This window comes from Centruroides sculpturatus, unplaced genomic scaffold (assembly GCF_000671375.1).
Source record: "Centruroides sculpturatus isolate CEXI.00-Female unplaced genomic scaffold, Cexi_2.0 scaffold1354, whole genome shotgun sequence".
In the NCBI taxonomy this organism is placed as follows: Eukaryota; Metazoa; Arthropoda; class Arachnida; order Scorpiones; family Buthidae; genus Centruroides; species Centruroides sculpturatus.
The window spans coordinates 123,692-143,162 of NW_019385612.1; the positions used below are offsets into that span (position 1 = coordinate 123,692).

Consider the following 19,471-nt stretch of genomic DNA (forward strand, 5'->3'; position numbering starts at 1 on the left):
GAATAAAGTTATTCCTTAGCAATTTAAAAAAAAACATGAAAATTTTTCTTTAACAACTGCATTCTAACATATAGGATGTTTCAAGTAGTAAGGAAGAGCATATTCATATAAAAGTCAATTCACTTCATGGAATTTTATTCTGCATGAAAGCTTCTTGAAACCAATTGTGTTATGTGAAGGTTATATATATTAAATTTGCAGTTTTCAAATAAAAAATACATTTTTTAAAATTTTATAGATGTAAAGTTTATTGAATAATTTAACCAAATTATTCCTTAACATTTTCAAAGTTCATAAATTTTCAAAAGCAAAAATCTTTCAAATTCATGAAGCCATTAAAGAATAAAATTTTTTATTTATATTTAACTTAGTGAAAAATATCTTTAATTTTTTTGCCTGTTTCTTACATAGTGAATTTTACTTTATATGGGCTAAAGTACAATACCCAGCTTCACTCAGAAAAATGATATATGGAAGAAGTTTTTCAAGGGATCAATTGAAAAACAAAAATAAAAGTAGAAATAAAAATACAACTTTTCTGTAGATGATCCATATTTATTTAACATGTTCTGTTATATTACAATGAATTAAGCTTATACAGCTTCTATTTGTTTAGATTTTTGTCTAATGTAGCTTGCTTCATCCATTTTGTAATGCAAAAATGTTTTATGAACTTATAGCTGGTTTCCCTCTTATACCATAGAACAAAAGCAGTTAAACTGTTGCAGATAACTGCAACAGGAAATCTATACAGTGATTTTCAGTGACATGGTTTGTTTCATAAATTTTTCTGTAAATCTTTAACATGACAGAACCTGTGAAATATTGTTTAAACATTGTGATCAAATATATTATTTGAAATTGTTTAATAAAAAATTACTCAAAAATGATTCCTATTTCTAAGTGGCAGCTTAACATGTTAGTTTTGCTTTCCAGACTCCAAATGATAAGGCTACCAGAATCTGCATTAATTATTAAGTAAAACTGATGAAGATAAATAATTTGAAGTAAAAAAAATTTTAAACTGGTGAAAGGGTTGATGATTTTTTAAAATTTTCCAGAGCAACCCCTGGAACTGTTTTTTTTTTTTATTAAACAAAAAGTATTTATAAAAAGTCTATTTTTTATTTCGTTTTACTTATAGTAAATTATTTGCATGGAACAGATTAAACTAATAACACTGCATTATTAAATATAAAATTACTACTCTATAACTGCAAATGTCTATATTGATTTCATGAAATCAAATTGTGCAATAGTATATATTTACAAATTAAAATAAAACATTTAATAAACACTTAATAATTTATAAAAATTTTGCTGTATTAAACTATATACATAAATTAATATTATTTGCATGAAAAGTATGCAATATCAGTGTAAAATTTATTTAATATTTTCATCAATTTTTTTTGAATCTCAAAGTTTTAGTTCTTCTGATATACCTATCTATCCTTCTTGTTATGGAAATAACAATATAATAATTGCTGACATATGACATCTTAAGTATGTCATATAAATAAGTCAAGATTAGATTGTTTACAATCTTATCTTGACACAGTTATTATGCACTTGAAAATAAACAACTTTTTTTGAACAGGTTTTTTTGAACATAGTTTGTATAAACTATGAACAACATTATTATTATTCCATTTTCAATCATCTAACTCTTTGAAATAAGAAAAAGCTACAATGTATTTCAGCATTTCTTAAATGTAATTATCAAGTTATTGCTTTTACAAATTATAATATTAACAATAAATACACGTATAACATATATTCTTATTTCTGTAATGTGAATGAATGTCAAATAAGAAGTATATTCTAAAAGTATTTATATGCTGAACAAATAACTATTAAAATATTTTATCACATACATAAAATTAAGTTAAATTTCTTCAAATTATTATACTGTATATGGAATAAAAACCATTTACAACAAACATACTATATGAATAAGTAATTAATTATAATTAATAAAATATAAGAATTTTTACATGAAATCTCACAAACCTCAAAAGTTAGTTCAGCTGTTGTCAAAATTATCACCTTTCTAACATTTTGGGCCTCTCCAAAGGTCTCATCAGGAAATTCAAATAGTGGAATGTGTGTATGACAGCAGATTTTAAAATGTATTTGCTTCAAACGTAAATTTCCCTGTTTGAAGATTCAAAAACCATTCCATTATTTGAATTTCCTGATAAAGATCTTTGGAACAAGTTGAAAATGTTAGAAAAATGATAATTTTGACAACTGCTGGACTAATTTTTGAGGTTAGTGAGATTTTATGTAATAAGTCATGTAGTTATTTCAATAAGTTGAAATAATGTTAGTAAAATAATTTGATTAAATATTCAAAATTAATTCTTTCACAAATAAATTAATTTAAATGGCAATTTAATGTATGCAAAAATCATCTCAACCATCAATTAAAAAGGAAAACTACTACATCATCAATAAAAAAACATTTGCAAAGTACTCTTTAAATTCTGCTACATTTACTCATTACTGAATAAAATAAATATTCAGGAAGCAATAAGTTTCATATTAAATATATAACATGAAACTTGTGCTGTGTGAATTATGTTAATTAAATATACTTTTACAAAACATTTGTTTATTAAATAATAAAACAGTATGCCTACCATTCTATTTAAATATGTATGATCTTATATTTATTGAAAGTTGAATCTCCAAATTGACAGTTCATATCCTAAATTGTATCAAATCTTATGACTAATTCCTTTCTACTTCATTGTCAGGATAGAAGAGGTGGAGATATTATGATTATTTACAGAAATACTCTTTCAATTTCTGAAATCTCTGAATTTCAAGACAATATCACTCATTGAAATACCTAAGGTTTTCTTTTCAATTATTGCAATTTATGCTTCTCCCTAATCCAGAAAAAAACAATATTAAAACAATTACATTGATTTTTGGTGAATTATAGAAAATAAAATGTATACTTAAACTAATTATACTTGGAGATTTCAATTTAATTAATATTCAGTGATATCACAACAGGGGACCTATTCTGAGATGTATCGTTAAGCTAACAAATACAATAAAAACCAGTTTCTATCAGAACCAAGTAATTGGCATTTAATCAACTGTGAAAATGCTATTCTGGGCCGCATGTTTTGTTTTCGATTACAGTAGACACATGCGATAACTAAGCTTTTCTTATCGATCATTCTTGAGGTGCCATTAGGAACATAACAGAAGTAAAAAAACATGGTGACTTTAGGAGTAAGGATGATATTACTTCACAAGCAATTGAAATATTGAGAATCATGAATCTGTTTTTCATCTTCAAGATAATGCTTTTCGGCTGAATGATACATGCTTTAAAGAACTTTGTCGTCTTCCGAAGCCATTACTATTACATTTATGCAATGAATTACGAGAAAAAGCTAGAGCCAGACCAGATTTAGGAATAAGCTATGTAAGCTATAGCTTAGGGCTTCAAGTTTCAAGAAAGCTCAAAATTTTCAACAAAAAAGAAAATTGAAGTCAAAATTTGTAATAAATTTTTTTCACAAACTAACAAATTATACATTACTTTTTATTTTGTGTAGTATTTAATTATATTAATAACCAATATTGTTTTATTACATTTTTAGTGATTTCTTCTTTTTAATATAAAATTCATTTGATTTTTACAGGTAGCTTTTCTAAGCTTCCAGTAGCTTTTTCTGCCATCAAAAAATAGCAAAAACATTTTTAGTGGTGTTTTCCTTTTTAAATTGTACCTTATTTTATAATATATTGCAAATACTTTTTAACAATAAAACATTTATTAAAATTAATATGTTTATATTAATTCTCTTTTTTATACAATTGACTTTTAAAACTGTAAAGGGATGGTTAGGGACCTCACACAGTTTCAAGGGCCTCGAAATGCCTAAATCCAGCCCTGGCTAAAGTTGCAGTGTTTTAATTAATATCTCAAACTGACAAATTGTAGTTTGCTTGCTATGTTGTTTGTTCTTTGATGGCATTTTAACACAAAAAAAACTTGGCTACAGAATACTAAAACCACGTGTTTTGCTTGGAAAACGGTGGGTTGCAGTCACATGACAAAAAGATAATGTTAACTAAATTGTGATTGATTAAAGCATAACAGCTATAGATAGCATAAACCCAGACACATCTCAAACAATTACATGTAGTGAAACCCACTTAACATGAACCAGAGAATAGCAATTTGTCTAAGGTTCATTAATTCGCCTTTCGCTAAGGAGACTTATCGAATGTCCCATGTATCACTCTTGTTGAGTTATCGGAAGAGCTCAAAATAGGTCCCCAGGCCTGTTTATGTCAAATTGGATTTAGCTGATGTATTTTTAAATGATGTTTTTTGTTTTTTAATTTGAAATAGCTAATAACCTTTCCTATTCATGGAATAATTTTTAGACTTAGTATTATATAAAAATTGTAGAGTAATCATAGCCCCACTAATGGATTTCAAGTTTAATCGAGATACACTTGAATTTGGTATGCAATCTGATGAAAACTCAATCCAACTTAGTTAGGATTCCAATGTGATATTCAGTTAGTTGGAGAGTAACTGCAATTATCTTTGCTCATTAGATTAGTTTTCTTATAAATTCACTTATTTTACAAAAGTTCAATTTTCTATATCAACTACTCTCAAATATTATAGATGAATTCCTAAACTGTAGAAAATTGGATATTTCTAGACAAAGATGGTTTCTGTACATTATATTTATAGCTCTTTAAAGACTAGATATTTTAATGTTTCATCACATTTTCTCTTCTCATTAATTTTCCAGTGATTCAGTTTCATTTCTGCATATCTCTTTCTTAGCAATTAAATAAGATATACAAGAAGTCAAAAGTTTAGCAAAAAGTCTAGAAAATTCCAAGCATTATATTTAAAAACTTATCTTCTATTTTTTCCACAATCTTTTCAATTTCTGAAACCTTAAATCAAAATCACATGCCTTTACAGTGATATAATTCTAACTTAACTGCTATACCAAAAAAAAAAAGTGAATTATCATCATCCAACATTCCTGGTCACATAGCAATTAACTCCTAATCAGCACTATATGTTTAAACATAGATTAACTATTACCAATCTTATATCTACTCAAAGCAAAATTTTAAACCATTTGAAAATAAAAAAATCCTGTTATGTTTTACATTTAGATATACAAGAAGTATTTAATTGTCATTCCTGCTATCCTATTAAAAAAAAAAAAAATTAAAAGACTACTATGAAATCCATCCCACTACTTTCCAGTGGTTAAATAATTTTTATTTAATGAGAGTATTCACATCAAATTCAACAGTTTTACATTTCTTCTCTTTGCACCAGTAATGGTATCTTGCAAGAAGCTGTATTAAGTACTCTAATGTTTTCTGCTTACTTCAACTGTATTATCCCACAACGTGCTTTTAAATTTATTTTTTATGCAAAGTTAAAATAATTAATAATAATTTAAACATATAGCAGTTTATATCTATTTTAAACAAATAATGTACAAGGTGTGGCTAGAAAATAACAAGACTGAAGCTGGAACTTTAAATCTTGAATAATATACTAACTTTAGATGTGTTCCACTTCAATGTATGATCCTTCTGCTTCCACACTACACTGCATTCACAAGTTCCACTGATCATAATAGTGCTGCAGGTCATCATCTGTAAGACTATGCAGAACCTCCATCTTTTTTTTCTTGACATCAGGAACCGAATCAAAACAGTGTCCCTTCAGAGCAGACTTGACTTTAGGAAAAAGGTAAAAGTCACATGGAGCTAGGTCGGTCAAATACGGTGTTCAAGTAGTGTGATTCCCTTCTTTGCCAAAAACTGCTTCACTGACAGAGCACAATGGACTGGTGCATTGTCCTGATGAAGGATGAAACCATTTTGCCATAAGTGTCGCAAATTTCTTTTGACTCTTTCCTGCAAAGATTCCAGAATTTCTTTGTAGTAGTATTGGTTCATAATTTGTTCCACTTTTCCTTGGTTTTTGATATGCTGAGCCATCCAGAACGTTCATCTCTTTCACATCCTCTTGGACCTCAGAAAATCTCCTATGCCATTCGAACGCACGTGCATGAGAAAGACGCATGTCTTTCTCATGCACGTGCGTTCTCATGTGAAGCATACACATACATGAGAAAGACATGTGTCTTTCTCATGTATGTGTATGCTTCACATAGCAGGTGCAAAGATTCAGTGGCAGTTTTTTCAATTTCACCAAAAATTTCAGAGTTGATATGCTGCTCCTCTTTCAAGCTGGCTGTTTCCCCAATGTGCACAAACAACACATCCACTTGCAGTAGGCACTCACAGCAATCTAATAGTGGTAGCGAGTCAAGACTCACTGTGCTTGTTCTAACTTGTTGAAGGTTTACCCACTCACCCAGGCGCATGTGCAACTGTTGCAGGCAGGCAATCACAGTCTTATTATTTTCTAGCCACACCATATATGTAAAAAAAACAAAAACACACTAAATTTATATGCCATTTGCTTTTGTATAACCTTTCTTTTATAACTTTTTATTTACATTTTCTTTTGTATAACCTTTTGTATAACCTTTCTTTACTTATTTTTTTTGTATAACCTTTCTTTACTTAACATATTAGATAAATAAATTTTTAATTAATAGGAATCTGTAATAAACCTTAACAGTATTTTCAATTGTAAATTACTATTTAACAAACTTATTACTACACTGAGAAGAAAGTGTCTATAAGGAGAGGTATTTTATGACAAAATTACAAAAAATAACATCAAGTCAGGTACTTAAGGCCAAATACAAATTGAATACAAGGTACTTTTGATGTGACATCAAAAGAGCTTTCTGCAGTCATGTGATTATTTTTCTTCAACCATCTCATAAAATTGTGGCTTGTGATATCACTCATGATAAGCTTCTAAAAAACCAATGAATATTTCCTCTAACCTTCTATGAACTATTGTTCAGAAGTTTGTTTACAAAAAAAATCGCAATATGTTGTTTAAACATTTTGTGAAACAATCTAATATGTTTTTTTATTAGCAATGAATTAATAAGAAATATAAAAAATATCTTTATGTATAGATATAATTATAGTTTCAATAACTTAACAAAAATAATCATGATGTTCTTATATGTGTGATAATCTGTCATAAAACTGACTTGAAATCAGTTTGAAGCTGAAAACAAGTGGCATAAATATCTCACTTTTCATTAGCATCTCATTAAATGAAAAATCCAACATTATGTATCTGAGAATTATCAAAAGGATTGCACAGTCAATTGATAAACCTATAACAATCATATTAATTTAGTTCAACATTGCAACAAACAAGTTTGCATATCAGCTATTCTACAGCTATTCTTTTCTATGCTAACTTTCAATCATTAGTAGACTGTCTACCTATATGAGCTATGACTTTTTGATCAAATTTAGAAACAGTTTAAGCCTCACTTCATGAGGTATACTTGTTAATAAATAAAGTTATTTACTATACTTTTTGTATGTTGAGACATAGTAAATTTAGAATTTCCACATTTGTTCAAATGTATAGTTTTATTGTTTTATAAATAAATATTTCAATGGATGTTTACTTCCTAATTATATAAAACTTCTCCATTTTATTCACATAATAATAGCATTTTATTTACTCCGCAAGTTTGTTCGATCTATACTCAATGTGCTTTTAGGTACAGAGTAATCACGTCAGTGGAAGAAGTTAAATCTGATTTATATCAGAATTTAATTTTTTTTAAAATTGCCCTTAGAAAATCTTATATTGCCTTGATTAAATTTTATCTTTTTTTATTATGTTTTTATGGCTATTATTGTTTTTGTTTTTAAATGTGGGTTTGTTGCATTGGGGCAGTTTGCAAATGTTCTTTTAGAACACTACCTGTAACAAATAAATAAATAAAAACTGTCATATAGCAGAAAGATAATATAAGGGCAAGATTTTCAAACATAAAATATCTTAATTAGAAAACAAGAAAATTATAGTTGTAATTTCAGTTAACAGATAAATTCACAACAACGATTTTATACAATCAATTAAACAAATTAATATAAAATGTTAAACTGTTTTCATTTTATATTAAAAAATATCTTACTTGCCACTTCAGATGGAATGGCAATATTTTGAATTTGTCCACCCAAGGACACACTAGGAATGAGGTAGTGTTGATAGATAGCATTTCCTGTACTTACAGCACCTTCAACATTTGTAGTTGACAGTGATGATTCATTCAAATTTCTTTCTGATAAATTTTGCTGGGATGAAGCAATATGTTGATCAAATGAGTGTATTTGAGATGCTGAAACTTGATGAGAAAGAATTTGTTCTGTTGTTAAGGAATGTTCAATTTGACTCAGATCTGATTGCTGATCATTAACATAAATTTCATCATGTTGAGACTGCTGAGTTTTTTTTTCCTGATTAGTCTCCCCACTGCCCTGGATCATGGCCTCACATAGGACCAGACACTAAAAATAAAAATAATATTTATATCAAATAATGAATAATCAAAAATTTTATTAATAAAAATATTATACAATTATTATATTTAATTTCAAATATGAATGCATCCAATTAATTAACATTTAAATTTAAATCATCAATATCATTATATCTTTAATTAAAATCAATCTAAATATAATATCTAAAATCCATTCAAAGATAATTATATCAATAAAAATATTTTAACAAAACTGATCATTGAAATCAATGTAATTTTCAATATCAAAATTTAAACGACAAAAGGAAAAGCATTTATAAGTAATGAAATATTTTAATTTCCATATTATATTAAATTAAATTCGTTTTTGAAAAGATCTAAATATCCCCTTTTTTAATCATTGCACAAATTATTCAGTAAAGATTTTCTGACAAACTGATTACTCATAGTTAAAAATAATTATTAGAATAATTAATTTTCACATTTATTGATAACCAATAAATTAAGCAAACAAATAAATTTGAATAATTTATTAATTAAATTTATTATTTTTTATAAATATTTATATTTAATAATCACTAAGTTTATGAAAATTGTAATGCTTAGTATTTGTATATTGATAAATAAAATTTAAATATATTTATTAATATCATGATGATATGTTAAAATAGAAGTATAAAAGATATTAAAAGATTTATCTAACTTTCAATATCTTTAGCTACTATAAACATATCAATATTTGTTTATTTATAATTGAACACACATTGTATTCTATTATTCAAAATATTTTGAAATAAATCATAGTATATTTATTGTATTTTGCAAGTAAACTTTATTATTTCTGATTGACTCAGTTATACACATACTATTTAAAGGTAGCATAAAAATTCGTTTTAAAACATTTTTTAAATATAAATTTTACAATTTTACTAATAACAAAAAAAATGCACTAAATTTAACTGTAAACAAATGTCAAATGACAAGCTGATTATCTTTCAAAGAATCAAAGGAATCACAAAGATAAATCTCAAAAAATTAAAATATGAACATCTCTTAATATTCTAAATTATTTTTAAAAGTAAGTCAATTGTAAATAAATTATATATCCAGTAGCTAATCAATAATTGAATCAATTCACTGAAGAAGTGAGAACTTTTTACTCTCAAGTAAGTTAAGGTTTTTACTCCCAGTGATTGAAAAGATATTATATTAACAGCAAAACACTAAAAATTCTCAATTTCAGGTTCAGATAATTTCTAGAGATACCTACTTATTCACAAAATAATTAAGAGATGCAATAATTAACGAAAAAGTTACTGTAGATGGCTATAAATTGAATTGGTTGAATATATGTTGGCTTTGATACAAGAAAAAAATCCATTTATAATAAAATCCAAAAACACACATAATGAACAAAATCAATGCCAGTGAAATATATTTAAAAAGCAATAAATTAGATGTAATGTGCAACTGTTGGCTAATATTAGTCAAAATCTAAATATAAACATCTGTAAGCCCAATAGTTATATTAAAGCTGGATAAGATTGGGCTATATTGCTGCTACTATTAATAATTAAATGCTAAGTAATTTGGCCTAGAAATAGGTGTTAGGTACCAACTCTTATTACGTTTAATTATAATTAAAATGATATTCAATTAATTAACTTAGAAGGTTCTGGAAGAAAAGAATCAGCCTGAAAGTGAGACTCAAACCTACAACTCCTGCGGTTGCAGTGCCAGGTATGTTACCCAAACCTCCGTCTGACCTTCATTGCAATAAAATAAATATTTTGGCTGTGTTACCATATATTCTACTATACATCATAAATATTTTAAACATTTACCAATAATCACAAATATTAGGCTGTCAAACAATTCTATTTGTTCAACTAACCATCATGATGATAAATAAGTATTTTATTAGATTTGTCTTATGTATATTTTTTAATACAAATAAACATTTTAAAAATAACTTAGGTTTATATTTAATCATTGTTTATTTTTTCCATTTGATGTCTGAAATGTTGTCACAATAAAATATTATGTTTTATAATGAAATTTTTTTTGTTTTATTTCATTTCAAAAATAAATCAAATCCAGTTTATATCCTGTAAATTAAAAAAAAACTTTAAAAATTTTTAAATAAATGAATAAAGACAAGTTAGTGTTAAAAGATGATTCAATTAATTATATATAATATACAGTTGGGGTATTTTGCAATTTTCTGAAATTTTGTCAAACATTATTTCCTAAACATCTCATTATCTCTGAAATACTTTTATAAACTTGTCCTCTAGAATTCAACCCTCCAATTTTTATTAATAAAAAAAAAACAGAAGAACAATCATAAAAATTAATTTCTTCATTCACAAAATGCTCTTTTAGTGTAGTGTTATTATGTTATTAATAAAGAATAAAATATTCTTGTGCTATGATTGTGATTATACAATGATGTATCATCATCTTCCATCATGGACAATGATAATGACAGATACAATACTAATTGCCAACAATTGCCATGACTCTGTGGCCAACAATAACTTAGCCAAAAATAGTAATTTGGAAATAAATAAATAAAACCAAACATTTTGTAAATAAATTATGTATACAATAAAAAAAAAGAAATGAAGTTTGTCAACCAAAGCATAATTAATAAAATAATCATATTAATAAAACTAGTAAATAGCCAGAACAATATTACAGTAGAGCGTCGTTTATCCGAAATGTCAGTTAACCGAAAGCATTTCAGTCAGCAAATTTAAATTTTTGCTAGTGCTGTGGCGCTGGAATCTTTGGCTATATCTTGGGCTACTCCAATTTTTTTTTGTTGGGGTGTGTGTTTTAGCTGGCAGCACTGGCACTTTTGTGTGATGTTTTTCTGAGGACTGTGTCATGCTGAATTGAACATTTTTGATACTAGATCAACTTCTAAAGTATATATTTTTTGGTTTATACATTTTTCAATATATTAATTTTGTTTGTAAAAAATAAAGAAATAATTTTTAACGATACAATAGCCACGATTATTATTTTAAAAAGTTTATGTTATGCTTAATCGACGAAAATTCAATGCGAAGTGACATGCAACGGAGAAAAATTTCAACATGGGATAGGTTAATATATTTTTTCGTACATAATCGGTTATCCAAAAAATAAGTTATCCGAACAACCTCAGTCTCCAATTGATTCGGATAAACGACGCTCTACTGTATATTTAAAATTTACAAGAAAATTTTTAAAAACTTTTCACAAGTTAACAGAAGAAAATACAGGGCCATCTTTTTTCATTCTATGTTCTTTTCACACCTCAGGAAGAAACAGTCTTTTGGTGGATTGGACTTTTTATTGTAGGCTCAATATGTAAAAGTAAAAAAATTGTTCCTGACGTGTGAAAAGGATGTAGAATGAAGAAAGATGAAGAGGCCCTGTGTTTTCTTCTGTTAACTTTTGTAAATTTTAAACTAATCATAATTTATGTTAAGTTCTATACAAATCTAGGTAAGTTAGCATAAAACTAAGAATACAAATTCAGTACATGATATTTCAAGAATAGAAAATACAGAAGTTAACAAAATAACAGTTTATCACTAACAGATACATCAAGAGTCTGGTACAACTGGTTATGTCCAATAGATCAATTTTTTTATGTCTAATTACAACTTTTCAGGCAAGAATACTCAATTTTAGCACCTAGTGAATTGACACTGCTAGGACACAAATGAAATGGCAAAGGTAAACCAAAGAAAGTAATGGGTGAGATGATTCCATCATTTCCCACAAAGCCAGGTTAAAAAATACTTTCTGAATTTGTATGCAGCAAAAATGACTCCAATATAACAACATGCTCTGTTTCAATCTTTGCTAACAAGCACTCATGGCAGACAATCAAACCAGTTTCAAAATCAGGATTTCTATACGCTAGAAGGGAAAGTAATAAAATAATTATAAACCCTTAGTTTTTTTTTTATAGATAATACAGTAGAGCGTCGTTTATCCGAAAGCTGGTTATCCGAAACGTCCGTTATCCGAAAGCATTCCAGTCGGCAAATTTAAATTTTCACTAGTGCTGTGGCACTGCAATCTTCGGCTATTTCTCAGGCTACTCAAATATTTTACGTTTTTGATACTAAATTAACATCTGAAGTATAATTTTTTATTGTTTTTATATTTTTCAATAAATTTATTTTGTTTGTACAAAATAAAAAAATAATTTTTAACGATACAATAGTCTTTGTTAGGCTTAACATCGACGAAAATTCAACGCGAAGCGACACGCAACGAAGAGAAATTTCAACATGGGATAAATTAATATATTTTTTCGTACATGATTCGTTATCCACATGATTCGTTATCCGAACCACCCCAGTCCCCAATTGATTCAGATAAACGACGCTCTACTGTAATTTCTGTTCAGAACTTTGAAATAAGGCACTTATAACTCAACAATAAAACATAATTTAACAACAATATCATATAAACACCCAAAAAGCAGTTCTTAAGAGGAAATCTAATTTGAAGCCAAATGATGGAAGGATTTGATCAAGTCTTTTGTTTGGCTTTAAATGTTTTTAAGAACATTTATAATGGCAAATATGGTTTATTGGTCCATCCGTAATACAATTTTAGTGCATGTGTTAATAAAAGGTAACTTATAGTATTAATTCCACTTTGAAACATTGAAAAATTTTTCCTGAAAATGAAACATATAAAATCTTTATCCTTTTAGTAACAATAAAAGAGAAACCAATTACTAAATGAAGTTTTTCTACATCCTATCATTAAAAAAAGAATATAGAATTTAGAATAAGATTAGAACACTAAGATACAGATAATGCCTTATCAATTAAAGCTGTTGAAATACTTCAAAATGAGATAACAGAAAAACCCTCTGTGATGATAGACATCTAGTGTTTCCTTGAAAATAGTTTTTAGCAAAATACAATGCAAGTATCAGTGGCACACCCAGGGGGGCCAAGATACCCTGGCCCCCTCCAATGAAAAATGAAAACAAACAGTAGAAAATTTTCCAAAAATCTTTTCCTAATTAAAATTCATTTTTTTATTTATATTCTATGGTGTCATCTATTTCTATATTATTTACTAGTAGATGAGCCCAGCATTGCTCTGGCAAAAAATAAAAACAGCAAATATTAAGTTTATTAGATTAATTCATACTTCTAACATTTCTACTATACTAGTAGCTCGGGACGCCCCCTAGTGGGCATTCTTTACAAATTTCCATGAGGCACGGTTTCTTTGATTTTTTTGTTCCTATCAATATGCTCTACAGCTCTGTTAAAATTCGAATGGTAAGATTTACCCTCCAAATGAAGAGGTGGCAACCCCCCAAACCGCAGACCCCTGTACTAACAATAAAGTCAAAGGAACCATACCCCTACTCACGATCCTTTGAGAGATATAAGCCCCTGAAATAATAAATTCCTATTACAAATATACTGAACTAGCTGTTACCTGCAACTTCGCCTGCGAAGGTTTTGCAAGCAAACTCCATTTACATTCAATATTTCAATAACCATAGTAATTGTCATATAACACCTACCGCTGAAGAGAATTGCCGAGAATCAAACAAACTATCTTCAATTTGATCAATTTTCTGGAACGTTTACAATCGTTCTATAATCGAACCAATATGCAATAACAAATTTGAATTTAAAACGGATCGAACATTTTTAATTAAAATCGAAATAGATAAAAATATTTATAACAATGTCTGAAATGTTATCAATTTAATACACCTAAGTACTCAATGAAGACTAAACATAGTTGGAAACAAAAAATCGTATCTAAAATAGTACAGTAGAAGCCGTTTTCCGGTTAAAACTTAATGCTCTACCTCTCCCCCCGCGAGGAAATTTTGAAAAATCCTTTCTTAATGTGAATTCCCATGTCATACCCTATTAAAACGCATATAAAAAGAAAAAATTGCATCTAAAATAGTACAGTAGAAGCCGTTTTTCCAGTTAAGCCTTAATGCTCTCCCTCACCCCCGCGGGGAAATTTCTAAAAATCCCTTCTTAGTATGCATTGCCATCGCATACCCTACTAAAACGCAGATAAAAACAAAAAATCGTATCTAAAATAGTACAGTAGAAGCCGTTTTTCCGGTTAAGCCTTAATGCTCTACCTCTCCTCCCCCGCGGGGAAATTTTGAAAAATCCTTTCTTAATGTGAATTTCCATGGCATACCCTACTAAAACGCATATAAAAAGAAAAAATCGCATCTAAAATAGTACAGTAGAAGCTGTTTTACTGGTTAAGCCTTAATGCTCTCCCTCTCCCCCCCACTTGGGAATTTCGAAAAATCCCTTCTTAGTGTGCATTTTCATGACGTACCCTAACTGTGTACCAAATTTCACCTCTCTAGGTCCAGCGGTTTGCTCTGGGCAATGATGAATCAGTCAGTGAGTCAGTCAGTCAGAACAAGCAATTTTATATATATATAGATTATTTATATTGTTATATTGACCAAATAATAATTTATTGGCCAAATGAATAATAAAAATTTATATTGTTAATTTAAATAAGAATAAAAATTGTTAATTTGAATGTTTGAAATATGACACACGATAGGGGCGCCTCTAGTGTTCGTTATCAAATGGTTACGGGACAGACGGACACCTGTTGAATGGGTTATATATATATAGATTATATTATAGTATTTGATTTATATTTATTAAGGTTATCTTACATAAGATTTTATCACACCATGCCCAATCTAACACATTTAAAAATTATTTAAATTGTGTACAGTACAGGAATAAAGAATTTTTAAAATGTGTTAGATTGGTCATTTGGTAAGATAACCTTTATAGTTATACAAGTTCAAACACGTGCACTGCATATATTGCCGACCATGCGACTGCGCTGTGCAGTTACCTATCTCATATACATAGCATCTTGCCCCTTGTCACCCGCTGACACCAAAAATATATCGCATACTTAGATGATATTTTTTTAATTTATATGAATGTTTAACAGAATAATATATAGCCTATGTCCACCCTGAAGGTCCACTCTAAATATTGGTGAAAGAATTTTTGAAATTGGATGAATAGTTTCAGAGATTACCTCCTACATCCAAACTTACAAATTTTACCTCTTTATAATATTAGTATAGATGTATTAGTAGTCACATAAGGTGGGAATTTTATTGAATTTGCATTAAAAATTTTTTTTTGTTCAACTCGGCTCCCCAAGAGTAAATCCTGAGCACATCACTGGCAAATATAATTCATAATTATCAAGCTATTTTGTAACTCAATACCTTTCTTTTCAGAAAGGTATTGAGATACAAAATAGCTTGATAATTATTGAAAATCCCTTTACATCATGATATTCATTCTAGCATTTCCACAATAGTCATATGTCAAATCTCAAATGAGCTGGAGAATCAGAAAATTTGATATAACATATAGGGCAATTTGGTGTGCATAATACTAATTAAAGTATTGTATTAATAAAAGGAGATGTTAAAAAAGGAAGTAAATTTGATAAGATTTTTATTTTGTTCATAAGATGTGATCCAGAACAACCTTATGCAATGTTTCTCATTTGTTCTATTCAGTATTTGTTAGGACATACCTGATGATGATTGTTTTAAAAAAACATTACAGAAAGTTGTTGTGGCTTACATCTCATCAATGGAACAACGCTGATTGTAGGAACATGAATTTTTATTTTATTAAATGACTGCTTTCAGCAATTCTATTCTGAGGTTTTATTCAACTGAAAAGCAATATCATGAATAGATAATAAAGATCTCGAAAAAGTCAAATGCAACTGATAAAGACTAAAAACAAAATCATAAATATTTAAATATATTTAAGTTTCTGATTCTAATTCTATGATAAGATTCCTTATATCCTATGTCAAGGAATAAATAACTTAAATTTAATACTGCAGGAAAATTTTAGCCTTAGCCATAAGTTCGAAATGTTTATATTTGAACATTGAAAGTTATAGCTGAAACTTATGTTAATTTTAAATAAAAATTATTTTTTACCATTAATTGGATAAAAATGTTGTGTATAGACTTCCCATTTAAATTTTAAAAATACATGTTACATAAAATTTAGAACATATCCTACTCCAGTGGATGCATTGAATTAAATTAAATTAATTTAAAATTATTTGTTTTAAAAATGTAAAGGAAAAAGAAAACAAAAATAGTAACAGGTTTCTTAAAAAAACTCTAGTGGCAGACTTTGTATTAAATATATATTAATTCTTCAAACATCTTATAAAGGGTCAAACATGAGATTATTACAGAAGTTTCTATGGTTGAAATATGTAATGTTTTCCAGATAAATAAGAATTTCCAATCATTACACTGCTGTAGTAAAGAGACCTCCAAACATAAAGTTTGTTAAATTTATCATTCTTCATCTCCAACTAATTAACATTAAATTTTACATATGCTAAAAATTTTAAAAAATCAATCAATCAAATATTTTTATTTGTATTAAGACTAAGCCTTGTTACAGGGGGTATTTTTCCAATTATATATTAATTAATATACATTTGTTNTTATACATTTGATTTAACATAAGGTTGTTTAATTTAGTTCTAAAGTCTTGATTTTGCTTCATACATATTAGTTCTTTAATTTCATATTTTTTGATGATATTTGACAATTTAATTAAAAAAAACCATTAATACATTTGATTTAACATAAGATTGTTTAATTTAGTTCTAAAGTCTTGATTTTGCCTCATACATATTAGTTTTTTAATTTCATATTTTTTAATGATATTTCTTTAGTCCTTCACAATCTCTTAGTAAATGGTTCAAAGAATAGTCTCTGGAGTTAAAATTACCTAATAATAATACATATGGAGAGATATTTTTCCATTTTTTGAGATTTTTGAATATTTCATTTAGTAAGTCTATCTGGTCAGGCTGAATGTAAACTAACACCATAATAATTTACTTTTTGTATAAATGTTTCATTACAATATTATTAATTTGTAATAAGATTAGAATATAATTAGTTGCTTTTTGTATAAATTTTACGGAACCAATGTTTTTTCTTACTATTAGACAAAGTCCTCCATGCGGTCTCTCAGGTCCTATTAAAATTAAAAAAAAAAATTTTTAAATATGTTCTCCTCTTCAAATATTTCTTTGAAAGCATTGTAAATGTTATATTTCATTTTTGAATATTGTCCAAGGAAGACAGTTATGCACTGTTGAAAGTGCTTACTTTTATATTTTGTGATTAATATAATAAAATTTTAATGCCAGTAGAAATTTGTACTCCTTAATATCTCATAGGCAAAAGCATAATTTTTAATAAAATTTTAAAATTTTCATTCATTGCTACTATAAATAATTATAAACAACAGTCATAGTAAAACTAAATATTTTCAGTTTGTTAATGCAAAATGTCTGTTTATAAACAAACTATTAAAAAATAAATCATCTGTATTTTTGCCACACAGATGCCTCTCTTCAATTATAAAACACTTGTTGTATATATACCTAGCAATGTTGCCTATATCAAGAACAGATGAAACAGCCAACCAAAATATGCATCTACTACTGTTATTTAAGCCAACAACAATAATAAATGCAATTAATAGTTTAAGTAAAAAATCAAGTTTATAATCAATTAAAGTATTTTCAAGTTAGATTAATTTTAAAAATATTGCCAATCAGAATAAAATGAAAGCAATTAGGCATAAGCAAAATAAAATGACAACTACATTCTAATCAGTATTTCAGATATCAGCTAAAATTTCAAACTTAATCATTGACTGATAAAAAAGTTGAATGTATTTTAAACACAGGAAAAAAGCTTGTATTTTAAAATCATACCTGTATACAAATTTTTAAATTATTTCTATTTGTTTAGATACATCTGTCTTATCTTCCTGTTGTCCTATTTCATTAATTGCTAGATAATAAATTCCATCCTATTAACTACAGTAGAATTTATTAACCCAGCACCTACAGGACCAATGTTGAATTACTAAAAATACCATAAGACTGGATGTTATTTGATAAGTTATATGTAATATGAGCACTGCAGACATTGAGGTACATTTTGTATCAGAAAATGGTGAGGTATGCTTTCCATTTGTTGCATGCTCTTTAATCAGTCTGAAGAATGATATATATTAGTACACAACTATGTTAAGCTTAATTGACAAAATTGAAAACCTGTAAAAATGTTAATACATTATTGCACAAAAATCAATAAATTGTTTAAGTTGGTAATTATGCATTTAAGGATTCATCCTTAGATGCATAATTTATATTATAAAATCCTTAGATTTCTAGATCTTTGTGTAATTTTGCATTGTGCAAAATCAGGTTAATGTGCATTTTTCCAAATGCCATGGAAATCATGCCTACATACTAAATCAACATTTCACTAATTTTTATGCATTATAATGGTTAATTGATTATAATATTCTTCTGGTCAATAGTTCATCTCTGTAAAGAAATGGGAACACACAAATTCAAATAATTTTTAATTCTTTCAAGAATATAAACTTATATATTCCTGAGTTTTTGACTCAAGAACATAAAAAAGTCAGAAAAACTGAATGTCTTAAAGTACAAAATGCCCAAGAGAACACATTATACTACACCACATATAACATAGATATGACAGGAGGGATAATTTATCTATACTAATATTATAAAGAGGTAATGTTTCTATGTAAGTAAGTTTGGATGCAGCAGGTAATCTCCAAAACTACTCATCCGATTTCAAAAATTTTTTCACCAATATTTAGAATGGAACTTCAGGGTGGACATAGGCTGTATATTATTCCGTTAAACATGGGGGATGGACAGTTCTTTAAGGTAAGCCTTACGGGGAAGGCTTACCGTAAAGAACTCTACTTCTATTTATACTATTTTAGATGCGGTTTTTTCGTTTTTGATTGCGTTTTAATAGAGTACGTCAACAGAATGTACACTAAGAAAGGATTTTTCGATATTCCCCCCGGGGGGAGAGGGACAGGATTAAGGCTTACTGTGAAGAACTT

General features: G+C 27.7%; 1 protein-coding gene across 1 annotated transcript in view; it reads right to left on the reverse strand.

Moving 5' to 3' along the window:
* Positions 1–19,471, reverse strand: part of LOC111640581 (helicase domino-like) — a gene marked incomplete at its 3' end in the record, with an annotated part of 167,347 nt that overhangs the window by 123,684 nt on the left and 24,192 nt on the right. The window contains exon 2 of the mRNA XM_023386605.1: positions 8,109–8,481. Within this exon, the coding sequence (XP_023242373.1) occupies positions 8,109–8,460 (352 nt within the window). The remainder of the gene's footprint in view (positions 1–8,108; positions 8,482–19,471) is intronic.